The sequence below is a fragment of the Nannospalax galili genome, unplaced genomic scaffold (assembly GCF_000622305.1).
Source record: "Nannospalax galili isolate Female #2095 unplaced genomic scaffold, S.galili_v1.0 scaffold150, whole genome shotgun sequence".
Taxonomy (NCBI): domain Eukaryota; kingdom Metazoa; phylum Chordata; class Mammalia; order Rodentia; family Spalacidae; genus Nannospalax; species Nannospalax galili.
Window position 1 is genome coordinate 3,372,301 of NW_008329320.1, and position 27,208 is coordinate 3,399,508.

At 41.9% G+C, this 27,208-nt stretch overlaps 1 protein-coding gene across 8 annotated transcripts in view; it reads right to left on the reverse strand.

Moving 5' to 3' along the window:
- Positions 1–27,208, reverse strand: part of Pdzd2 (PDZ domain containing 2) — a 434,448-nt gene that overhangs the window by 105,028 nt on the left and 302,212 nt on the right. For all 8 annotated transcript variants that reach the window (XM_029564752.1, XM_029564743.1, XM_029564732.1 and 5 more), the window contains 2 exons: positions 22,533–23,025; positions 1,021–1,163 (listed from right to left, as the gene is read on the reverse strand). In XM_029564752.1, the coding sequence (XP_029420612.1) occupies positions 1,021–1,163; positions 22,533–23,025 (636 nt within the window). The remainder of the gene's footprint in view (positions 1–1,020; positions 1,164–22,532; positions 23,026–27,208) is intronic.

A 27,208-nucleotide genomic window follows, 5' to 3' on the forward strand; every position in this document is an offset into this window, starting at 1 on the left:
TGCCTGGTCTTCTTTTTAATTTACCAATCATTAGTCTAAATATCTCTAGTTTCTTCAGCTATACCTATGAGATAGATCTGAGATCTCTCTCAGTCTTTGTTACCTTGCCTAAACAAATTCCAGACTAGACCAAAGACAATCACATCTTTCATCAGTGGAATTCTCCCTAGACACACTTATTGTACATGTGTGGGTATATAACATGTACACACTGCACCATGCCTTGTAAATAGCAGGTACTACATGTGTTTGGAAGTGAGAAGCAGAGCAAAGAACATGCTTGACATTTGGGAAAGGCTACATCCACTGTTTAATATATACTGTACCTGAACACTGTCCATCTCACTACGTCACACAATTGTTCAAATTGAAAATAAACTGTTAAATGTGTGCTGTCTTTAGGTTACATGGAGAAGATACATTTATTTTTTTCCCTTCCACATGTGCACAACAGACATGTGAAAGCAAGCATACATCTGTGTGAGAAACCCTGATAGATCTGACAGACCACATAGTGGCCACTTTAAAAACCAACATTACTTTCCCAAGTCACAGGAATTAAGATTTCAGGAATGTGGTCCTCTGTTCAGTGGCATTTTCCTTTAAAAACCAACATTACTTTCCCAAGTCACAGGAATTAAGATTTCAGGAATGTGGTCCTCTGTTCAGTGGCATTTTCTCAATAAGTAACCACATATCACCACAGTGTCAGCATTCGAAGAGTTAGGATAAGTAACATTTGCTTGAAACTAAAACTGGACTACAAAGCGATCAGATCTTTCCTCCGTGGTTTGGAATACCCTGAAATGCCCTTCCCAACTAGCTGTTTCCTGTGCTCAGAGATGTGATCAGTTAGAACAACTCTTCCATCTGATTTCCTTCTGTGCACCAACATATCTTTATGAACTATAATTCCCAGGGCTTTGATCAAATGGAAGACACTAACCCACTACCCAGCTCCCAGGGGAAGGATAGAAGGAGGACAAGAGGCAGAGGGATGGGGGACAGTTATCTAGTCACCTGTGAGCGGCACCTCCTTCCTTCACTTGGGTGACAACGATAGCGTGAGGTGAGCGCTTTGATCCTCGGCCTCCACTAACCTGAATTCCCAGCCCATCTGATTCTTTGAGGAGCTCCATCTTCCATATCCGGCCAACTTCCTCCTTGGAAGAAAAAGGGAGCATGCGTGAAGGACGTTGACAGACACAGAATTGATAGGGGAGAGTGCTGTTGGCCAAGCGTTCATCACTTGTCACCAGGTATCACAGATCAGCACAAAAGAAAACCTCTGTTGACTGGACCAACGTCTGGCTCAAAGTACTGTCCCATGGAACTTTCTAGAATAATGAAAACTTTGTTCCATTCAATATGGAGTCACTTGCCATGTATGGCTATGGAGTGCTTGAAAATGTGTGGTGTCAACCAAGCACCTAATTTTTAATTTCAGTGAGTTCTACTTGTTTAAAAAGTCATCTTGGTTACTGGCTCTGATATTGGACAGCCCAGCAGGTGAAGTGAAGTGTCTTCCACTTGGGACTTGGGTATCATGGGGTATGCAAACTCTGGCTGAGTTGGGGACCCTTTTACTTCTGTACGGCTACTAATATATCCGGGAAGATGAAAGGCAGAAAACTCAGGTCTAGGCACTAGGAAACCTCTACCAGTTTGAATGGAGCTCTGCCATTTTTTAACTTAGAGAGCCACCTAATACATAAATGACTTTCCTTGCCTCTAAAGTGAGAATCAGTATTAATGTTTTGAGATTTGCTATGAAGATTAAATTAAATATTTATGGAAACCAGTAGGAACAAAATAACATAAATAGATACATAATACACATTGACAGGTAGCTTTATGCATTTGGTTGAAGTGCTCTTGTCAGGGATGCTTGGGACCCAAAGTGCTTCAGACTGTTTTTGATTTTGAAATGTTTGCACATGCATAGTGAGATATTTTTTCTGAGGATGGGGCCCAACCTTAAATACAAAATTTATTAATGTTTCATACACACCCTGTATAGACTGAAGATAATTTTATTCAATATTTTTTGTGCCCTTGCTATCTTGACTGTGACCCTGTTGTGTGCCAATTTCCTCCGAGGTAAAACCAGCCATCTTGGAGGAAGCTCATTAAGAAAGGATGTTCTAAAAGGAAGTAAACAACTCATAGTTTCAGGAAGTTCTTGAAATTGACCAAGTTCACTAGGCCCCCTCCATTTTCAAGCACATATAAGCCCTAAGGATGCTTAGTGATACTCTTCAGACAGGCTGAGCTGCCTAGAAGAGGCTCAAACCAACTGAACTACCTAGAAAGGGCACTCTCCAGCCTGTTGAGCTCCCTGCAGGTTGTGCAGTGTACTCTAGGTTTTCAGCTTTCATGAGCCATTACCCACATTGGGGTGGGCTTTTGGTGATCCAGCTGTGTCTGAGTCATTTCTGCTCCTGTAAGTAACACCCCCTCCACCCATACTTCTGTAAATAACCCCAATAAAACTTACCAGTTTACCAAGCTAGACTTTGCTGGTTCCCTAATCTGGGGCGAGTAAACGTTTGTTCCTGTCCCCCCAGGAATAGTGTCACAAAGCAGACTCATCTATGAGGTTGAGGTATGGAATTTTGCACTTGTGGTAGCCCAGTAGTTTTTGGATTTTGAGCATTTTGGATTTCACATATTCAGATAAGAATTACTCAATCTGACTTATACATGCACACACATCTATGTAAAAACATATTGAATTACACAGTTCTTTAAAATACATAAACTAAAACAGAAAATTGCTTAATGAATTTGGTAGTGACTATTGGTCAATAGGGCAGGTGACAGCACTGATTTTCATGCTCCTTTATCATTAAAAATGCTTTATTCCCTATCAAAATCTGTCCCCTAAAAAATACATTTCTTTTTGGTCTTTTTGAGACAGGGTCTCCTTGTAGCCACAGCTAGCCTGGATTTGCTGTGGAGACCAGGCTGGCCTCAAACTCAGAGAGATCCACCTGTCCCTATCACCACACCTAGCTCAAAATAATTTCTTTAAGCCCTGTAAAAAGCTGGCTGCTTTTTTAGCTTTGGTTCATCCTCTACTGGACTCCCTATTCTACTCTAAGGATGCAAAATATGCTTTTTTGCAGAGTGATTGGATTCTTTCAGATACTAAGCTGTTCACTGACATTGAAGTATTATGAAACATTTAAAAAGGGGCTGGAGAGATGGCTCAGTGGTTAAGAACACTGACTGTTCTTGCAGAAGACCCGGGTTTGAATCCCAGCACCTACATGGCAGCTAACAACTGTCCGTAACTCCAGTTCCAGGGGATCCGACAGCTTCTTCTGTCCTCCACTGGCATTGCACAACACAGGTGCACTTAGATAAATACAGGCAACACATGCATATGCATAAAATGAAAATAAAAAATTTAAAAAGACGTCTAAAAAAAGAATTTTAAATTGTGTGTGTCTGTATATATATGTATGCATGCGTGCAAGCACCCATGTGTGGTAAGAAACCAGAAGAGGGCGTCGAATTTGCTGGAGTTAGAGTTATAGGCAGTTGTGAGTCTCTCGATGCTGGGAACTAAACTCTGGTCCTCTGCAACAGCAAGTGCTCCTAACCACTGAAAGATCTTTCCAGCCCCATAAAATCTTTAAAAGTGATTTTTAAAAAATCTTCAGGCTCACCTCTGAATTCTTTTTAAACACAATATATATGGGCATGAGTCAGAGTACATTCCTCAACATCTGTTTTTTAAATCCATCATGAAGGTCCAGTGGACCCATTAGGGTCCCTCTTCTCTCTAGAAACAGGCAACCTGCCCATTTGAGCTGCTTGTAAAGGAGTAAGAATGTGAAGCATTTAGAAAATCTGAAATACACAAGCAGAAACAGAAATGAAATGGTATCAATGGTAAAAAACCTAGATATTGACCAGCTACTGAAGTGCAGCAATTGGAATGTCTGGAGAAATGATTAGCAGGCAGAGGCCTGGTGGATCCTATGCTTCTAGTGCAGTGTAGCTCAGTGGGGCGCCATCATTCCAGCGGCATGCAGTGGTGCCAACTGTCTCCTTCATTCACTGACCACAGGCAAATGCAGCCTGTCTGACTAAATGTAACTTCAGAAGTCACTGGTTTACCGCAGTAGTTTGTGAACTTGTCAATGGGCCCTATATCATCCAGTCATCTCACTCTGGATGCCATGGTTTTGATTTGCTGCCTCTGACCCTTGGAACACCTTCCTCCTCTCCATTCAGAAATACCTTCCCTAGCCTTCACATCTCTCATAGCTCTACTGCTTCCAAAAGTGATCCTTGGGAATCAGATGACTGCCAGGATGGCAGCTTGCAACTAACACAAGAGACTCAATGGCTTAGCACACACCACCAAAAAGTACTAATTGGACAGTTTCTATGCTGGTCCACTGGGTCTCCCACACTAGTGTCTTAACAGCCCCCTGGTGGACTTCCCAGGCCTCATGAAGAGTACGACAGTGGCTTATCTTATTTTTTCCCGGGTCCTGGATCCTGATACCATACCTGGGTTATAGCAGGCAAGATATTGCTTCCTGCCTCCACTAGCGCAGAATAGCTGTGGCCCTCCTTTCTAAGAGCAAAATGATCCATTACTAGAGTCCTTAAGTAAGAAAACTCATTTGGTTTTAGCTCATAGTAGTAAAAACCTACCTATTTCCATTATTAGCACATGCTATCTTTTTCCAGCTTACTATCCTTTTATTAAGCAGAACATTCAAGTGTGGTTCACAGAGGGGATGATGATACTAGAAACATTCCTCCTCACTTTTTACATACTTTCAAAATTAGGACTGATAATAAAAAATGTACAAAATTATGTCCATGGGGGTAGAAAAATGACCTAAATGTATAATTCTGAGAAGTAATTGAAGACAATTTCATGAAGAACATACTCCACAAGCTCCTGAGCCCAGCACACACACACACACACACACACACACACACACAGCTAGTATAAAACACACCACAGGCCAGGGAGATGGCCCAGCAGGTAAAAGTGCTTGCCACGCAAGTGTGATGACCAGAGTTTGGATTCCCAGAATTCTCGTAAAACTGACTGTGGTGCTATGCATCTGTAATTCCAACACTACTATGGAAAGCTGGGAGGCAGAAACAGGAGAGTCAGCTGGAAGGTGTGGCCAGCTAGCCTGGAATACAGCATGACAGAAACCAGAGAGACCCTGCCTCAAAACAAGGTGGAACGTGAGAACACCTGGAAAATGTTCTCTAATTTCTACATGCTCACTGTGGCATGTGTGCCTGGACTTAGACACACACACCACACGCACATACATATCAATTTATAAAAACAAAACCACCAAACACCTATCTAATACAAAAGGCTTCGGGTAAAATGATAGTAAGAGAGCTCCCCACCAACTGTTCTTTTCTTGTCCCAGTCAAACTATTCTAGTTTAAAAAAAAAAAAAAAGACTTCTTCACTGTGTGTGTGTGTGTGAAAGAGAGAGAGAGAGAGAGAGAGAGAGAGAGAGAGAGAGAGAGAGAGAGAGAGAGATGGACATTCATATGCATATGTGGGGGTCACAGGTCGACATCAACTGGGTGTTTTCTCAGTTGCTCTCCTTAATTTTTAAAATAGGATCTTTTACTGAACCTGGAGCTCACTATTTGGCTAAACTGACTGGACTATGAGCTCCAGGGACATGCCTGTCTACCCTACTAGCACTGGGCTTACAGATGTGCATACATTTCTGGTTTTTATGTGGGAACTAGGGACCCAAACTTAGGTCCTCATGCTTATGCAGCAAGCATTTGGCCAAATGAGCCATCCCATGCCTTGTTCTTCTTCACTTTTATCTAACAACACGATTTCCCACCACAAATGAAAGTAGGAATTATAAGGGGGGTATCCAAAAAAATTAATGCAACTCTTCTTGCTTGGAATTTTTCAATCATCTAATGAAGGGATTCAGAGGGCTATGAAGGAAGACACAGAAGCAAGAGGAAAATGCTATCAGTTTTAACTGTATGACTGTCACCATTAAATTTAGCTGCCCGTGGCTAGAGCAATGTTCAGCTAAAAATAAAATCAGTACCTGATCCTAGCAGACAGCCTGAGAGAGTGGGTTCAGACCGCCATTTGTGTAGCGGCTTTGATCTCAGCAGACCTCCAGAGAGGGCCAACTTCTGGCCTCCCTCTGTGCCTCCCTCTGGCAGAGGGCCTGAGAACACAGGGGACTGCCTGAGAGCCCCTGATTCTGCCTCCAGGTGGTGGTGAGCGTCCCCTAATTGTGCCATACCCATCCCCCTACCTGGGATTTTGTGAGGTCCCTCCCAAGGCCCCAGGGGAGATCTGGCTTTGGTAGGCTAAGGCTGAGATCCTAGCACACAACCTGAGAGGGTGGGTTTGGACCTCCATCTGTGTAGCAGCTCTGATCTCAGCAGACTGCCAGAGCGCCAAGTTTTGACCTCCCTCGGGCCTCCCTCTGGCAGAGGGCCTGAGAACAAAGGGAACTGCCTGAGAGTACCAGGATCCTGCCTTCACGTGGTGAAGGACGCCTGAGTGTACCTGACTGGAACCTGAATTGGGCTTCTATGGGTACTCCTGAATAGCTGATCTGAAGCCATCAGTTTCCTCCAAACCTGAGAAAACCTGAACCCTGTACCAACCAGCTTTATATAATCAATAAAGAAAGGATCTAGGCACCCAGATAACACAAAGAGAAGCATACTTCAACTTAATTCTCATATCAGAATCATAAACAAAATAAATTCACATGTCAAAATCATAACAAAAGAATAATAAAATAGAAAGCCAAAACACTATGTCCCTACCAAACTCTACCAATCCTATAGAAGAGTTCTACAAGGAGAACCCCCTAGAGATAACCCAGGACACTGAATTTAAAAGAACAATCATAAACATGATCAAGTAATTCAAAGAATTTAAAGGACACACAAACAAATCAGAGAACTCAAAGAAGACAGGATAAACTTCTGAATGAATTTACAAAAGAGATAGAAACATTGAAGAAAATGCAGGAAGAGAGGAAGAGGAAGTACAAAAGTCAATAAGCCAACTTGAAACAGCAGGGGAAAGCCTCACTGCTAGAATGAGTCAACACTGGAGGGTAAAGTTGAAGAATTGGACCACTCAAGCAAAGATTATGGAAAATTTAAAAAAAAAACACAGGAATGGACTATGCAAGAGATGTGGGACACCATGAAAAGACCAAATCTATGGATCATAGGAATAGAGGAAGAAGAAGAACTTCTGGTTAATGGTGCTGACCAGATCTTAAACAGGATTGCAGAAGAGAATTTCCCCAAATTAAGGAAAGACATCCCATACAAATACAGGAAGCACATAAAAGACCAGAGAGACAGGATCAGAAAAGAAACTCCCCACGACATATCACTGTAAAAACACTAAATGTACAGAACAAAGAGAGAATACTAAAAGCAGCAAAAGAAAAACAAGTCACACACAAAAGAAGACCATCAGAATTACAGCTGACTTATCAATGCAAACTATGAAAGCCAGAAGAGCCTAGATTAAGGTATTTCCAGTTCTACATGACAATAGATGCCAGCCCAGAATACCATAACCAGCAAAAATGTCTATTATAGTTGAGGGGGAAAGAAAAATCTCCCATGACATGAATAGTCTGAAAGAATACATGTCCACAAAACCAGCCCTTCAAAGAATACTTGAAGGAATACAGAGAGCAGAGAAAGAAACAACTATGCCCCAGGGGCAACAAAAGAAAATAAAGGCATAATTGAGGAAACACAAAATTAGACAGAGAACACAAACAACAATCAAAATGATGGCGACCAATACTCATTTTTCAATAATAACTTTAAAAAAATCAATGGACTGAGCTCCCCAGTCAAAAGACACAGGCTAAGTGAATGGCTTAAGAAACAAAATCCATCTCTTTGCTGTCTGCAAGAAACCCATCTCACCTTCAAGGACAGGCACTACCTTAAGGTAAAAGGATGGAAAAGAATATTCCAAGCAAATGGCACTAAGAAACAAGTAGGGGTTGCAATTATAATATCTGACAAAATAGACTTCAAAGTAAAACTAATCAGAAGAGATAAGGAGGGTGACTTCATTCTGATCAAAGCAGTTAAGCAAGAAGATATTACAATCCTTAACATATTTGCTCCAAACTGTAGTGCACCCAAATTCATAAAAACAACACTGCAGGACTTTAAGACACAGATTAACCCCAACTCAGTAATAGTAGGGGACTTTAATACCCCACTGTCTCCATTAGACAGGCCAACTGGACAAAGAATAAACAGAGAGATGTCTGAACTAAATGATACCATACATCAAATGGACCTAACCCAGACATCTTTTGAACATTCTACCCAAGCACCAAAGAATACACTTTCTACTCAGCACCCCATGGAACTTTTTCAAAAATTGACCACAAAACAAACCTGAACAAATAAAAAAAAATTGAAATAATTCCATGCATTCTATCAGACCACAATGCAATAAAGCTCAAAACCAACATGGACAAAGCCCTAGTCACTACATGAACTGACGGAGATTGAACAACGCACTCGTAAACAGTGAGTGAGTCAAAGGAGAAATTAAAAAAGAAATAAAAGAATTCCTGGAATTCAATGAAAAGAACAATACAACACAACCTCTGGGACACATTAAAAGCAGTCCTAAGAGGGAAGTTTATAGCTCTAAGTGCCTACATTAAAAAATTAGAAACAGGCATGGTGGCGCATGCCTTTAATCCCAGCACTCAGGAGTCAGAGTCAGGCAGATATCTGTGAGTTCAAGGCCAGCCTGGTTTATATAGTGAGTTTCAGGACAGCTGGGGCTACAGGGAGACCCTGTCTCAAAAAGACAAAAAAAAAAATGGAAAAGAACATGAAGTGGGTGGGTAAGTGGACCTGGGAGGAGCTGGAGATGGGGGAATATTATCAAAATATATTTATGAAATTTAACCCACCAGAAGAGAAGAAATAACAAAAATCAGAGCAGAAATATATGAAATAGAAACAAAGAAAACAATACAAAGATTCAATGAATCTAAGAGCTTGTTCTTTGAAAAGATAAACAAGAGAGACAGATCCTTAGCCCAGTTAGCCAAAAGAAAGAAAGAGCAAATCCAAATCAACAAAATCATAGATGAAAGGAGGCACCTCATGGTGGACACCAAAAGGATCCAGAACGTCATAAGGGAATACTTTAACAACCTATACTCTATTAAAGCTTAACATCTAAAAGAAGTGTATTGCTATGTAAAATTATGACAACCTATTGCTGAAGACAGGACATACTTCAGACACCAGACTTGGCACAGTAGAGCTTAAACTGACCTAAGAGCCACCTCCCTGAAGTCTAGCTGTCATAGTTTTGGAGAACACTATGCAAGCTGCTAAGGGAGAACATCAATTGAAGGTCCAACCCCAGCTTTAAGGTCTAATAATCACAATGACTGTCACAGCAAACTATATTAGGACATCAGTGGTGTTTTCGTCTTGCAGGTAATCAACAGATACCTAATGGGACTTAAAGTCCATTCAATGGGAGATCGCATACAGATACACATAAAAAAGACCATTCACCATGATCAAGCAGGCTTTATCCCAGAGATGCAGGAATGGTTCAACAGATGCAAGTTAATAAAAGTCATTAATCATATAAATGGACTCAAAGACAAAAACCACATTGTCATCTCAATAGATGCAGTAAAGGCTTTTGACAAAATTCAGCATGTATTTATGTTCAAAGTCCTAGAGGGAAGTGGACTGGAGGGAACATACCTCAACATAATTAAAGCCATATATAACAAACCCACAGCCAACATCATTATAAACAGAGGAAAACTGGAAGCATTCCCATTAAAATCAGGAACCAGACAAGGATGTCCACTGTCTCGACTCCTTTTCAAATAGTGCTTGAAACTCTTGCTAGAGCAACAAGACAGGAGAAGGAAATTAAAGGAGTACTAATTGGAAAAGAAGAGGTCAAACTATCACTTTTTGCAGATTATATGATACTATACCTAAGAGATCCCAAAAGTTCCACCAGAAAACTCCTAGAACTGATCAACACTTTCAGTACAGTGGCAGGTTATAAAATCAATCTACAATATTCAGTAGCCTTTCTATACACCAATAACAAGCAATTGGAGAAAGAATACAGGGAAATGCTCCCATTCACAATTGTTTCAAAAAAAATATCTTGGAATAAATCTGACCAAAGACACCAAAGATAACTACAACAAAAAGCTTAAATCATTAAAGAAAGAGATTGAGGAAGACACCAGGAGATGGAAGGACCTCCCACGCTCATGGATTGGAACAATTAATATTGTTAAAATGACCATCCTACCAAAAGCAATAAATAGATTCAATGCAATCCCAATCAAAATCCCCATGACATACTTCACAGAATTAGAAAAATGCATCCTTAAATTCATATGGAAGCACAAAAGACCCCGGAGCCAAAGCAACCCTGAGCACAAAGAGTAAAGCTGGGGGATTAATATACCAGATCTCAAAGTATACTACAGAGCTACAGTCATAAAAACAGCATGGTACTGGCAAAAAAATACACATAAATCAATGGAACATCATTGAAGATCCAAACCCAAGTACATGCAATTTCAGCCACCTGATATTTTACAAAGGTGCCAAGAACACACAAGGGAGGAAAGACCAGCATTGTCAACAAATGGTACTAGCAAAACTGGATCTCCATTTGTAGAAGAACGAAACTAGATCCTTATCTTTCACCTTGCACGAAAGTCAACTCCAAATGGATCAAAGACCTCAATGTGAAACTGGAAACCCTGAAATTATTAGAAGAAAATATAGGCAGTAGCTTATAAGACATAGGTGTAGGAAAGGGTTTTCTAAATGGGACAGAAGTTGCTCAGAAATTAAGGTCAGCAATCAGCAAGTGAGGCCTCGTTAAACTAAAAAGCTTCTGTACAGCAAAAGAAACAATCAAAAAAGTAATAATCAACAAGTGGGGCCTTATTAAACTAAGAAGATTCTGTACAGCAAAAGAAACAATCAAAAACGTGAAGAGAAAACCCACAAAATGGGGAAAAATCTTCACCAGTGACACATCTGGCAGAGGTTTAACATCCAGAATATATAAAGAACTCAAAAAACAAAGAATTGAGAAACTAAATGACCCATTTAAAAGATAGGCTAATGATCTAAACAGAGTTCTCAAAGGAAGAAATAAAGATGGCTAAGAAAACATCTCAAAAAGTGTTCAACATCGTTAGTAATTAGGGAAATGAGTTGCCCCACTGCTGGTGGGGCAGCAAACTTGTTCATCCCCTATGGAAAGCAGTGTGGAGAACTCTTAAAACACTACAAATGAACCTACCATATGACCCAGTTATACCACTCCTTGGCATATACCCAAAGGACTCATCCTATTGTAGAGACACTTGTACAACCATGTTTGTTGCTGCTCTTTTCACAATAGCTAAGTGATGGAAGCGACCCAAGTGCCCCTCAACTGACGAGTGGTTAATAAAAATGTGGTATATTTACACAATGGAGTTCTATTCAGCAGTAAAGAAAGATGAAATAATGAAATTTGCAGGTAAATGGATGGATCTAGAAACTGTTATGCTAAGTGAAGTAACACAGACTCAGAAAAATAAAATAGAAAAAAATGAGAAAACCTAAGCAAGTGATGAAGGTCTTTGTTATGATATATAAAGGATGAGACAAAAATAATATACACATAATCTTAAAATTTCTATGGTCATAGTATATAGTCAAGTAGTTTAAGGAACAAACTATATATCTAGTCAAGGTTTATCTGAGAATATTTGGTTTTTTACCCAAGCCTTATCTACATAGCACATGATAATTAAAAGTACCAGACTGGTGGAACTAACCCTACTGAATGTTTAACAGCCATAGTTTGAGGCCTATACTAATGTGGTCAGAGGGACATAAAGGACAGTTATTGCCCCTTGCCCTCCAAGGTCGACTAAGTTCCAGGGGACTATGGAACATCTCTCAAAATGTCCTGTAAATGTGGTGAGTCACTTGTCCTTTTTTTCAGGGAGGACATGGAGACCCTACAATATGGACTTAAACCAGTGTCCAGTCTACAAAGAGGATGGTCAACTCAGAGGAAACATCTCATTCATGCTTCCAAGTGAAGCAGGACATGGTCGAGCAGGACCTTTGACTTATCTTCACATAGATGGAACTGGTAAAAGAAAGGAGCCAGGAGCTCCTCCCATGCCCATGTGACCCCTGAGGAACAGATCCTCAAATGACCTTAAGTGTAAAAATAAATTGATTTATTTGGGCCAACTGTATGGTCTTAGACACCTAAAAGGAAAGTATAAACAAAGAGTAAAGTCATCAGTATATTTCTTTAAGAGTTCAAGGGATTACACTTCCCAGACATTAGGCTTAAGTCTATATAAAAAGTTATTTAGACAATTATTTCTCATTGATGGTTTTGTTCCTAACCAGAAAGTGCTGCTCAGATGTAAGACTTCAAATCTTGGTCTCCAATATGACACTGATTCTAATCACTCCAACAGCTATAAAAATACCTGAAAGCAAATCCTGAATCCATCTCTCTAGAGTGCAGCCTTGGAAGACAAAAGAAAAATGAGGAGGAACCCAATAGAGGAATGCTTTTGGAAGCCCTTGTCAAGAAATTCCAATGGACTCTCATATGAACATTTAAAAATTGCCCTGTTCTGACTTCTTGCTAGTTCCCTGTCTAGACCTTTTAATGCTAATTACTCTTGCCTTTACTTCTCCTTCACATCTCCTAGTCATGATTCAAGGACTTTCTTTCCCCCCTAGAGGTAAGAGTTATGCAATTTGGGAGTCTTTTAGATAGACCCACTGAAGAGGTACTCCAATTGCCTCACCTGCGTCCCTGTTCAGCATGGAAGAAGCCAGAGCGGGTCTGCGTCCCTATTCCCTATTGGCAATTTGGGTAACCCCTTTGGAGGATGGCATGATAAGAATAGGAGGTAGGAACTGGCTAGGCAGTTAGGGTAAAAAGACCCCAAAGAGAAGCAGCCAGTTTCTTAGCTAAAATCAAAATGTCCTTGGGCCTCTTAGCAACATTCTCTGTTCCAAAGGCCAAAAATTTCAAAAGTATTTGGGAGCTTGTATCTAATCCTTAAAAGATTTTAGGGTTACCTCCTTCAGCAGGGGGAATGTTAGAGTAGCCAAAACTCCCATAAAAATAAATAAATCAAAGGGGAAAAAAAAGATGGAGAAAGGGGACCAAGGATTAGGGGCAGCCTCTGGCAAGCAAATGGATTATCCTTTGGAGCCTTCTGAAAGAGACACATCCCTTCCAACACCATGGTTTTAGCACAATGAGATGTCTGACCTACAGAACTGGAAGAAAATACATTTGTGTTCCTTTAAACAAACAAAATCAGTACCTAAAATATATTAGGCTGGAGTTGGTTAAAAGTGAATGGGCTGGGGCTGGAGAGATGGCTCAGTGGTTGAGAACACTGACTGCTTTTGTAGAGGACTCGGGTTTGATTCCCAGCACCCACATGGTGGCTACGAACTATTCGTAACTCCAGTTCCAGGAGAATCTGAAGCTGTTGTCTGACCTCCACAGTGTTGCACGACATGGGTGCACTCACATACATCCAGGCAATATACTCATACACATAAAAATAATAAGCCGGGTATGGTGGTGCATGCCTTTAATCCCAGTACTCGGGAGGCAGGTGGATCCCTGTGAGTTCAAGGCCAGCCTGGTCTACATAGTGAGTTCCAGGACAGCTAGGGCTACAGGGAGACCCTGTTTCAAAAAGACCAAAAATAAATAAATAAATAAATAAACAAACAAACAAATAAATAAGCAAGCAAATGGGCTAACTTAAACAAAATGATATTAAGTATATTTACAACTGCTTCCTATGATTCCACTTGGGTATCTAATTCATACCTTAGTAGGGTCAAAACCAGACTCTTCCCCCTCCTACTCCTAGATTTCATATCTCAGGAGGAACAAAACTATTATCTACTCTAGAAACAGAGTACATATGAGCCCCAATCCACGTGTGATCTTTAATTCCTTCTTCTACATCATTTCCCACATCTGAACCATGAGCAAAATCTGTAGGTATCTTCCAAAATAGAGTCTACATCTACCTGCTCATCTTCCCCACCAGCACCTGCCAAAGCCACCAGCATCTTTGGCTTGAGTGACCATAACAGCTTGCAGTCTGGTCTCTTAGTTGACTCATCATCTCTATAGACTATTTGTCATTACACATCCAGGGAGAATGCTTTAGAGGGGTAGCTCATGATGTACGCTGTTTATTCTCTTCTGGGGTTATGATCACTCTTCGTGATGGTGGATGTGACCCTTTTGTAATGTACATTATATTGGTAAGTTATCATGTTGTTTGAGCTCACTGAGAGGGCGTTGCTCCCCATTTCAGACCCAAGCATGTTTATCTCCAAGGCTCATTGTCTGGGGATGGGCTAGCCCCACTAACTCTAACAGGGAGGGCAAAAGGGCACAAGAGTAAAAAACAAAAAAAAATGTACCCTTGAGAACAGCTGGAAGGTAAACTATTGGTTATCTCATTATATAAAAGGATGTACAGGGTGAAAGAGACCCTGAAAGTTCAGTGATGGGAAGCCCATCCATGGACAGAAAGCTCAATCAGGAACTTCAGCTGACTGCTTTAATTTCCCCTGTTGGTTTCTGTTGGATGTTGTGAGTACCTGATTTGATGAGGACATCCCATTGGCTGCTATTTATTCTTTTACCTGAAAGCCTCATGCAAGGGGACACTGCTCTGCCCAGGACTCTATTGGGAATGCCCATGGACTGCTGCAACAGGACTTCCTCAGTTGTTTTCTGAATGTTTTTAACCTTCCAATTTGATGATGTTACTGATGTTGTTTTTCCACTTGGAAGCTTCATCCAAAGGGACAGTCTGCTCTGCTATGGTAACTCCAGCTGCCTTAAAGGGGTGTGCTGCCTTTGAGATCTTCTGGATACCCATTTAATGCTGTTTTTCTATCTATCTATCATCTATCTATCTATCTATCTATCTATCTATCTATCATCAATCAATCATCTATCCATCTATCTGTATGTGTGTATGCATGCATGTGTGCCATGGTGTGCATATGGAGGTGAGAAGACAATGTGTGGGAGTTGGTTCTCTCCTTCCACCATGTGGGTTCTGAGGATTGAATTCAGGCCATCAGGTTTAGTGTTAAGCACCTTTACCTACTGAGGTGTGTTGCTGGCCCTTATCTCTCAACCTAAACTTTCCTAGTTTATCTTGCCCAGGACTCTATTGGGAATGCCCATGGACTGCTGCAACAGGACTTCCTCAGTTGTTTTCTGAATGTTTTTAACCTTCCAATTTGATGATGTTACTGATGTTGTTTTTCCACTTGGAAGCTTCATCCAAAGGGACAGTCTGCTCTGCTATGGTAACTCCAGCTGCCTTAAAGGGGTGTGCTGCCTTTGAGATCTTCTGGATACCCATTTAATGCTGTTTTTCTATCTATCTATCATCTATCTATCTATCTATCTATCTATCTATCTATCTATCATCAATCAATCATCTATGTACCTACCTACCTACCTACTTATCTACTTATCATTTGCTATTTATTCTTTTACTTTGGCTTGCTTTATATGTAATGAACTCACTCATTCAAACCAAACATTTGGTTATCACAGATCATTTTCTGGACTGTAGAGAACCCTTTGCAAGCTAGTCCTATCCACTCTCCTGAGTCCTCTTCTGGTGCCGCTTTTTGCTCCCATTGACAACCTATTGCTCTGCCTTTTGTAGCTGCGTTCCTGGTTCCTCCCTGGAGTATCCTGTCCTGTGGTTTTATAGGGCCGCTGTTGGTTAACAAGCTCAGCTCCATACCTCCTCTTTAGGGAGATCTTTGTTTGCTGACACCCATTATCAATTAGCCCCTATGGTAACACACCCTACCATCTTCCTCTCCTCCCTGGTTTGGTTCATTATCTGATATTCTGATTTATTTGCTTATTTATTGCTTATATAGCCACTTCCATGATATAAATGCCATTGGATAGGCACTCACTTACAAAATGAATTCTCTGGCAACCAGAATGGAGCCTGTTACATAACAGTATTCCTTAAGAGTCAAGGAATTAGCCAATATAGAATGTTTATCTACAAATCTTATGGTTCTCTGGCACCACTGAGTGGGCCATTAAGAGGATGTCTCACATGGGAGACCTGTGTGTTTGCCAATGTTCGATGTGTGAACACGGATCCAGCTGTACAGACAACTGAGTTCCAAGATAGCCCTGTCTAGACAGATGGCTTGGGCATTAGTTTCCTATTACGATGGCTTAAAGGGCAGTGAGACTTTGTGAGTTTATGGAGGAAAAGCCAAACTGTGAAAACCAAGCTGCTTTGGACTTCTGTTCTAACGTCAGAGGGCTGCCCTTCCTGTAAATCGCCAACTGCTGTGCGAGGTCAACACATGCAGGGCTTCGCTCAAGCCAGCCTGGGGATTTATTTACTAAAACGGGGCGGCACATGAAAGAGAGCTGCCACGCCGTATTTAAATGACCTCATTTCTGCTGGAACCTCAAATAGCATTTCACAGCAGCTTCTTTGCTCCAAATGTGAGAAGACACATCACTGAAACAGAATTTCACCGCAGTGAATGCCTTGGCTGTCACCACAGACCTATTCTGAGGCTCTTCGCTAATCCCTTCTTTTTGGTGCTGTTGTTTTGTTTTGAAACAGGGTCTCCCTGTAGCCAAAGCTGGCCTAGAAATTGCTATATAGAGAGCTTATATTTTCTTATTTACACTGACCACTGAGAAATGAAAAATGTGTGACCATAACGTCAGGGCTTAAAGCCCTGAGTCATCAGACCACAATGCTCAGTTAATAGCGAGAAAACAGCCTAGAGAAAGGCCAAGGTGGCTTGATGGTCACAAACATGGAGGTAGAAAAACTGGGTTGGAATCCATTGTCCCTCCTCCCAGACTTGGCATCCCTGGGCATCTTTAGGAATAAGAATCTACAGAGCACTTCAGGTTCAGGCCTTGAGCTAGAACTGGTGACAGAAAGACATTTAAGACCAGGGCCCTTAAAGGTAAACTGGAGACATGGGAATACCACAAACCACACGATCACTGGAATATGGGTGGGTGTTATGTGTCAATGGACAGACAATGAGCACTATGGGAGCCCAGGATGGAGAGGCCTAATGGGCAGGTTGCCGCAAGGCCACAGAGACCACTTAGAGGCAGGCATCTGGATGCTTGATGTGCCAGGAGGGTGGGGGCTATGAGACAGAGGAAAGGGGGGAAAAACTGGGCAGAAAACAGCACCCACAATGGTTCAGGGGCAAAAGCCAGCACTGCCCTGAAGATCTCAGCCCGCCCTGGGGGAGGAAGGCAGCCCTGAGAACTGTATCCTGAATAGCTTCAGTACAGGGCTACTCCCAGGAAGACGGAGACACTTAGAATTTGGAATTTTCAGGCCCATCCCATCCTCCTGGGAGAGACCAGAGTTTGAGTTACTATTCATACTTCCATGGCAAAGCTTCTAAGAAAGGTCCTAGAGCCTGAGCCTTGGAGAGCTTCTGGATTGGAGAATGCATCTATGTACCAGGATAAGGGGCACCTGCCCCTACAGGGACAAAACTCTTGTGTGATGATCCTCACCCTTCAGTTGGTTATCCATCTAAATCTTTTATTTTATCCTTTATAAGCCAGTAAGTATAGGAAAAAAATAAGCAGGGGGGATTGAGACAGAAAGTACAGATTAAGAGACTCGAATGACAGGCCAAGGTGTTTGGACATTACTGTAGACTCATCCAAAGGGCTTAACTAAAGTGTATGTGTGGGTGTGCACAGAATGCATACATGTGCATGTATGAGAATAAGTCACACGATTTTCTCTTCAGAAAGATCCCACATAGGGCCAGTGGATAAACAGAGGGGAGTGAAGGCAGTGAGGTGGGTAGGAGACTACATAGAACAAGTGCTCTGACCTCCTGTTCCAGCAGTGGGGAAAAGAGGTACCCGGGTTGAAGGGAATCAACACAGACAGGACTTGGCAATGGAATGGATATGACGTAAGGCAGAAAACAACATTTCAGGAGACTTCACCAGGAGGGCCTGCCTAGCACGTTCAGTGACAAACAGGGAAGTCCCAGGGAGACCAGAATGGATGGTCACCCAAGCTTTGGCCAAGCAAGACTAGAACAGAGAGTGAGTCTCACAGTTTGGAAAGGGATGCATTGGATTTTAGGCATGAGATGGAAGGTTTACAATGGGAGCATCCTGCAGGCAGCTGGTATAAAGCTTGGAGAGTAAGGAAGAGGTGAAGATGAAGATAGGAGATGTGACCACACAAGGCAATGTGTTCACCCAATGACATCAGGGGCTTTCTAGAAGAGAATCCTCCTCAGGCTGCCTGAGGTCTCCAATGAACCACTTTCAAGGAAAAGATCTGGAACTATATAGGGTGGATAACGGCTACTGGGGTCAGACCCCAAATGAACCCCAGACGTACACATGGTAGTCACAAGTAAACTGGCAAATGGTAGGATTTTCCCCTTTGTTATGTACCTGTATCTGGTTATATGCATTTTACTAGTGTTATAAAAAGAGTTCTAGGTAAACAGACAAATACAATTATCTTGAATGACTAATGGGCTTTGTTAGTAAGGTTTTAAATTGCTCTGAGCTTATCTCTAAAATTGCTAGCCTATATTCTAAGATATTCGTATTTTAGAAGGTGGGCCCAAGTTTTTATTTCAAAAATTTAATCTGCTTCTGCGCCTTGCGCGCGCGCGCGTGTGTGTGTGTGTGTGTGTGTGTGTGTGTGTGCGTGTGTGTGTGTGTGTGTGTGTATAATTTCAGTTACTATTTTATGTAAACATACTATTTTTTTTTCTTTTTTGGTCTTTTTGATACAGGGTCTCCCTGTAGCTCCCGCTGACCTGGAATTTGCTATATAGACCAAGCTGGCTTTGAACTCACAGAGATCCACCTGCCTCTGCCTCCCAAGTGCTGGGATTAAGGGTGTGTGCCACCACACCTGGCTAAAAAATACATCTTTTAAAAAAAGGAAATATTTGAAGCCAAGCATGGTGGCTCAAACCTGCAATCTCAGCACTGGTGAGGCCGAGGCGGGTGAACTGGTGTGAGGTCAAGGCCAGGGAGAGCTACACAGTAAGGCCAGATTCCAAAAAACCAAACCAAACTAAACAAGATTGTTTAAAGAAAATATGTTTCCTATTGCTCTGTTAAGAGAGATCAGAACAAGGAAACAAAGACAAGGATTTATTTTAATGTAATACTTTTTTTAGAGCAAGTAAGTCTATAAAAAAGAAGTACCAATCAAACAAAAATGGTCTGAATGGGCATTACAGGCCTTTTCTATAATTTATTGTCTGTAGATACATCAAATCATTAATAAAGCAGAAACTAGCACCACTGACATATTAAATCTCCCATTATTCAAATAGAATGGAATTTCTTTCTCAAAGACTTAAAAGGTAAATAGTTATTTTCTTTTTTTCCTGGGAATTCCATTTTAGCATGACCTTGGTCTTGACTCTGTTGGAGTAAAAATAAAAATCCACTCACTGCAGCCCAAGAACCTGGCCATGCTTCAGGGAGGTCTGTTGGTTCCTGTGGGGCTACGGGTGTGAAGGATGCTGTGAAGAGTCTGTCAGCTGAATCCTGGGCAAACGTATCAGTGGGGGCACTCTGGGGGTCAAAGTTGATAATGTGTGCCTGAGGAGGTGTGTGGTCTATTCTTGCTTACCAACACCAACAGTGTGATGGGGCCAATCATCAGTCTGTGGGTTATGGATGCTTACAAAAAGTGCTAATTTCAAATGTGGATCTCTCCATTCCAGAGGAATGTGGCTTAAAAAAAAATTGTTCCCTGGGGCTGATAAGATGGCTCAGTAAGTAAAGGTACTTGCCATCAAGCCTGACAACCTGAGCTCGATCCTTGGGACCATATGATGAAAAAAGAGAACTGGATCTCTCCAGTTGTTCCTATAACTTTACATGTGTGCCATGGCATTCACACACCCACACACAAACACACATAAAAACAAGTAAAATGTAACTTAGCTTTAAAAATTTTTTTTAACTTTAAAAAACTTTACTGAGAATGTCATACATGCATATAAGGTGTTTTGATCAAATCCATGCTTACCCCCTTCCCTCCAACAGCTCCCATATCTCCCCATTACTTTTTTCTGAGAACTTTGTGTTCTCTTTCTTTTTTTTTTAATAGGGCTTTTTGCTTCTCTAACATTCCCCCCCTCTGAAGAGGGAACCCTAAAATCTTTAAGGTTTTGATTTTTAAAAAAATATGTATTACTTTTATTTTATGTGTATGAGTGTATTGCCTGCATGTATGTGAGTGCACCTGTGTCATGCAATGCCACAGAGGTCAGAAGAGAGCTTCAGATTCCCCTGGAACTGGAGTTAAGGATGCTTTGTAGCTGCCATGTGGGTGCTGGGAATTGAACCCAGGTCCTCTGCAAGAGCAGTCTGTGTGCTCTTAACCAGCTGAGCCATCTCTCCAGCACCAAGGTTTGGATTTTTTTTTTTTTTTAACCACTTCATACCTCTTGGGCCATTTGATCTTAGCTTAAAAAGTAGGCAAAGGAACTTTGGTACATGTAATTTTCAGACAGTCTAATTCAAAAATTCAATTTTATGTCTTTTTTTTTTAATTAATTAATTTTTTTGGGGGGGGCCTTTTTGAGACAAGGTCTCCCTGTAGCCCCAGCTGGCCTGGATTCACTATGGAGACTAGACTGGCCTTGAACTCACAGAGATCCGCCTGCCTCTGCCTCCCGAGTGCTGGCGTGCACCACCACACCCGGCAATTTTATGTCTTTTAAAAATTAAAATGAGTAGAAGATGGATACTCTTAAAATTTTGGGCTTTTTTTCTTCTTTTTCAAAAATCATTCTGAATTATTTTCATCATGTCTGAGGACAAATTAAAGCCTGTTCTCTAGACTGTATGTGAGATTCAACCACCTTTGGTATCCAAAACCCTTGAAATGATCTGGGAAGTCAATGCTCCCTGCCTAATAGCTTTCATCTGAGGTTTTCTGTGGATTCGGTCTAATCATGAGGGAGAAAAAAAATATTATCAAGTTAGAGTAGTTGCTAATAAAGGATACATAATATTACTGCTCTTTTGGGGAGGTGTATTTTGTCCTTAAACCTCTTGGGGGGGAGCCGCATAAAGTTAACAGAAAAGCACTGACAGAAACATCACTTTTCTTCTCATCTGCTTCTTCATCCAACAGATAACACTGCCTCTGTGTAAGGCCTTCGATGCCCCAGCTCCTCAACTGAAGGAATGTGGTCCCTCAAAAGAGTGGTTATTATTATAATTCTTCTCAACCCATCATACAGACAGGTTAAAATTATAGAGGTAATGACACCAAGCAGCCTTATGAGACATTCCATTCACTCCCAGGGCACACTTTCTCAGCAGCCAAACCAGAACGGGATGCTTGCACACAGATTTCCCTCCTCCCCAACTCTCTCTTTCACACCTAACAGTGTCTTCTGAGTCAGAGAGCCAGTCAGCACCCTACCCAGGAAGCCACTGCTCCCTTAAGGGTCCACAGCACCTTCTGCCAAGAGATTCAGGGCACAGACATGAAACTTTAATGAGAGGATGCTGGGGGAGATGGGGGAGACAAGCAGCTCACCCAGCAACGGTGTCTTTGCCTTTCCATAGGACCAATCTTGACCACAGCAGAGAGATGACACTGTATCTGAGAACTCTATAAGATGCTTCTGAGCTTCACTGGAATTTATCAATGCAATAACATAATCTCATGAAAATAACACTTGTTAAACTGTTAAAAATAAAAGCAGATGCTTCCCTGTGTTTTGGATGCCCTTCCTGTGTAACGTGGAGGCTGGGATGTTTGTACTATCAACTGCCACCAGAAATCTTTAGCCTTGAAGTAGCAATTTCCCTGTGACAGTGGTAATGAATAATGATGCTGTGCAAGTGCTTTATCTGGGCCTCAGAAGACTCCAATTTTACCACAGGATGCTTGAATTTTCCGCTTAGATCACTTCACTAGCTCTTTATGTAAGGGGGATAAAATGACTCTGACTTTTGTTGTTAAAGGTTCTGATCATTTATCTTGAGTTTGTTGGCTTCTAAGTACAAAGCCATCTTGGGCATAGTTTCTGAACTAGAAAAACAACTTCAACAATATTTACTTTAAAATTTGGATTCCTGGGTCTGGGAGATGGCTGCCCAGTCAGTTAAGCTCTTGCTTTATAAGCAAGGAGGATCTGAATTCATTCCCTGAGAGATCCTGTTTCAAACACCTGGGTGGATGGCACTAGTGGAAAAACACCTGAGATTGTCTTCTGGTTTCCCATGTGTGCACATGCATCCAGATACAGACGTACACACACACAGAGACATGCATGCATGCACACACGCACGAACCAAAAGAAGAGAATTCCGATTCTGTAATCAAACTGAACCTTACCCGTGCCAGGCAATCACTGGACTGGAAGTCCGTCTTCCCAGTTTTTGAGAAGCGGCGTTTGTCATTGCTGGTGGCCAGAGGAACATCTATCTTTGGGATTGTCTGCTCTGCTCCTCTGTCCACTTCTGACCTCTCTAGATGGGATCCAGCCACATCCTTGAGAGAATGCGGGTCATTTTCTAGCTCGAAGGCATGCCCATTTCCAAGTTCCTGGTCTGTGCTGTTCTCCAGCTCAGAGCTGGGGTCATCTGCCAAATCACAGCCAGCACTGCTCTTGAATTCCTTGCTGATAGGGGGTCTAGAAATGACCCCAAACTTCCTTGTTCTCTTCCCCTTCTTCGAAGTTCGGTCACCCAGCTCCAAGTTTGGTGTCTCTCCTGGTTCCGAGCTGTTGCTGCCGTTGCCATTGTAAGTCGACTGGGCTTTGTGCTTGAAGCGCCGCAGCATGATCAGGTAGATGAAGCCTCCATTCCAGCACTGCTCAGCCAGGTAACTGTGACACACAGACAGGAGCGGTTAGATTCGGTTTCCCTGGATATAGTGTTCAGTGCCCAGCTAGGACCTGATGACTGAAAACCTGGCCAATGGATTGAGGCACCAGGCTGCCTAGTGAACATCAATATTTAGCTTGTTGCTTTAATTTATTTAATTGTTGATACTGAAATGACCCTCAACCCCTCAAAGCGAAAGAACACCTCACAAACTAGAAATTTGAATGTAACTCCTCTATAACCAAGAGTGAGAACAGGGTTTTTCTACAACAGAGCCAATCCCAATATAGCCTTAAAAAAATAAAATTCCTTTCTTGGCATTTGCCTTGTAGTGCTGACGATGCAACCCAGGACCTCACATGTTAGGCAAACACTCTACTTCTGAGCTCCAGCCCCATCCTCAAATTTTTTTTTCTAAAGATTTATTATTTTATCATGTGTGTGCACCAGCTAGTCTGTATGTGCACCATGTACATGCAGGTGCCTGTGGAGGCCAGAGGAGGGTGTCAAATCCCCCCCAGAGCTGGAGTAACAGGCAGTTGTGAGCTGCCTGTTGTGGATGCTGTGAATTGAACCTTGGTTCTCTGCAGGGACAGTAAGTGCTCTTAATCACTGAATCATTAAGCCATCTCTCCAGCCTCTGAAAACAAAATTCTTGTACGAGAAATAAATTCTATTGCTGTATATCACACAGCAAGGTAACTGTGGTTGACAACATTTAGTTCTATATTTCAGAACAGCTAGTAGAGGATTTTAAATGTTCCCAATACAAGCAATTGTAAATACCAGAAGGATTGAGTTCAATGATCTGATCATTACACATTATATACATAATGCTTTTTAAGGAGATGAAAAGGTTGAACCAAAAATTAATAAAAGTTTATTTTTTAAAAAAGTATTTTTTTAATTTTATTTTACGTATATGTGTATATTGCCTGCATGTAGGTAAGTGCACCCATGTTGTGCAATGCCCTCGGAGGTCAGAAGAGGCTGACGGATCCCCTGGAGTTATGGACAGCTGTTAGCTGCCATGTGGATGCTGGGATTTGAACCCAGGTCTTCTGCAAGAACAGTCAGTGTTCTTAACTGCTGAGCCATCTCTCCAGCCCAAAAGTTTATTCTCCAGTCCCTTAACGATCTCTTGCATTGGAATTTCACAAACTCCCATCTGTGTGTGTGTGTGGGGGGGGTGTGGAATAATATTACAAATTCCAGAGTAGAGAAAAGATAAAATGAACTGAGGAAAATGTAAAGTTCTGCTTTTAGGATGAAAAAAACCAATGAGTTGCACAATAAGAACTTCTGCCCCGCAGCAGATGAAGTGAAAACAGAGCCAACACTGAGCATGGGGCAGGGTGCTGATGGCATTTTGCTGCCACTGGCTAAGAAGGACTGGCAGCTGTGTGTGGGCTCGTTTCTTGGTAAAGGCTCTAGTTTGGGCTGTGCACAGCACATATAGACTGTCATTTCCAGTGTGAACATCACAGTAAGAATAAAGCACACTGATAGGGGACGGGGACAAAGGAGGCTGTTGGAAACTGTCACCAGGAGTTAAGGGACCCATGACATGGGGAAGGCAGGGCCAGGGCCAGTCACTTTTTTGTATATGTGAGGGCTGTCAAACACTGAGAAACAGGAAACAATAAAAACAAGATAGCATGTGAAATGTGATATACATTGAGTGCTCCAGAGCTTAGAGTACTAAGAAAAGAGAATGTCAAGTGAAGTAGTGGTCAGTACTTTGCAGTCAGAAAGGAGGCCAGGCTGGACCCTCCACTACCCAAGCAAGATAAAGACATACAGATTTCCCCCAAAACCCCAAGCAGGGGAATGCCCACACCACTTGCCGCCTCCTATACTTCGCTGGCTCCCAAGCAGAGTGTCAACTAAATCCTTCACAAATCTGAGCTGCTTCTGGCCTTTCTACGCTTATGAAAAAGGAGACCTGAGGTTATGTTGCCTCCATCTTCAATAAGTGAGAAATAGAGAAAAGGTTTCTCAAGTGTACCAAGCCAGTTGTTCTTCCTCCAGGCACAGTGCTGACTCCTACAAAGTGAGGACTGCATGTAAACAGACATTAAGATGCCCTTCTATGATCTTGTCACCAGGGAAAATCAGATCAGAGAGCTGGGCCGTCAGCATGTGGGAAGGACGGTGGGTCATCAGTCATTAGTCCTCATTTACCACCAGCTTCCACTTAGGCATTGTGCCGGGGACCAGAAGGGGAAGAAGAGGTAACCAGCTTCCTAGAAATGCACTGGTTTCTGGCTCGGAGGCATTTCCCATGTCTAATGGTTGGATCAGTGCAATGAGGGCTAGTGATGCAGTTCAGTAGTAGAATGCTTGCCTAGCATGTGTGGGGCCTTGGGTTCAATCCTAGTGTCTTTCTCTGTCTCTCACAGACACACACAGACACAGACATACACCAGTTTCAGATTAGCACATATGACAGTGACTAACTAGATCAGAGAATAATTCTTACTCTTTACAACAGAGTTGATGTGTTATGTGCAGACCTTTTCTTTGGTACAAATAGGCCCATTGTTTTAGAGTACAAGAACCTTGGATGGTGCCTGAAATGGAGATGGTAATTCACTTCTACAGGGTCACACTTGGCAACACTATAGAGCCAAGAGGAATCTATCTTCAGTTCAGTACCACCTCTCTATCTTCTTCTGGCTTCCTAGCAATAAGAAAGACCTTGTCACCTTAAAGGAACTGTTATGACAGGTTACTTTATTTTTTCCTGGACTCTGGAGGTTATAAGGTCAACTCAAAGACAATGGGTAATGAATGAATTATGGACCCTGTAGTGAGTCACTAAGCTAGACACTTTGGGCAGCAGATAATGAGAACACTTCAAATCATCTCACACCCAATAGTTTCATATTCTCTATCCATATGTATGTAAATGATTCACCTAGCTTTCCATTAATTCATAGACTCAAGCTCCCCCTTTTTTTTTGTTCAGAAGAATTCTTATCCAGTATTAGAATCTTTTGTGTGTGTTTGTATGTGTTCATGTGTATACCCAAAACTTACTATTTAAAAAAATATTTATTTTATTATGTGTATGAGTATATTGCCTGCAAGTAAGTGTACTTGCATCATTCAATGTATGCAGAGGTCAGAAAACTGGGGTTACAGATGATTGTTAGCAGCCATGTGGGTGCTGGGACTCAAACCTAGGTCCTCTGCAAGAGCACTGCAAGACAGTGTTCTTAACTGCAGAGCCATCTCTCTCCAGTCCCAGCCTGGAATTTATTAAATATGCTAGGCTAGCAGGTCAGTCAGTCCCACCGATCTGTTGGGATTACAAGTGTGTGTCACCATGCTGGACTTTTTCTTTGACATGGGCTCTGGGGACTGTACTCAGATCCTCATGCTTGCCCAGCAAGCACCAAGCTATCTTTCCATCCCCAGCATTAGAATCTTCAACTAAACTTCAAAGTCAGTTGGTCTTAGCTTTTGGCTGTTTTAACAGAAATCTGAGCCTGGGTGATTCAATAAAGGAAAAAGGTTTATTTTGGCTTGTGATACTACAGGCGGGAAAGCTCAAGCTTGGGTGACTACATCTGGCAAGGGCCTTGTGCCACTTTTACTCACGGCAGAAGGGCAAGTGGGTGCATGCAGGAGAGGGTGATCACAAGGATGGACTTGTTTCATGCCGTCAGCTCTGGAGGTAACTTATCCAGTCCCATGAGAATGAATACTCATGTACATGACAAAGGCATGAACCCATTCACGAGGGCTCTGCCTCCATAGCCCAAGCACCTCCTGCCAGGCTGTGCCTCCAAGCGCATTACATGGGGTACCCAGCTTGGGTTGCTGGGGACAAACCATAGCACAGCATGTGAGAAAGGATAAGCTGAATATGATGTATATAGTTAAAAAAAATAGGTTTCTTTATAAAAAAGGTCTCATTGGCCTTTTAGTAGCTTTTCCTATAGTTTTGATTTTTTTCCAAAAATTTGAGATTTTCCTTTGGCAAATAAAATGATTAATTCAATTAAAACTTGACTTTGACCTTCATATGCCTCTTCTGACCTCTGGGGGCATTGCACGACACAGGTGCACTTACCTACATGCAGGCAATACACACATACACATAAAATAAAAATAATAGGGCCAGGCGTGGTGGCGCACACCTTTAATCCCAACACTCAGGAGGCAGAAGCAGGTGGA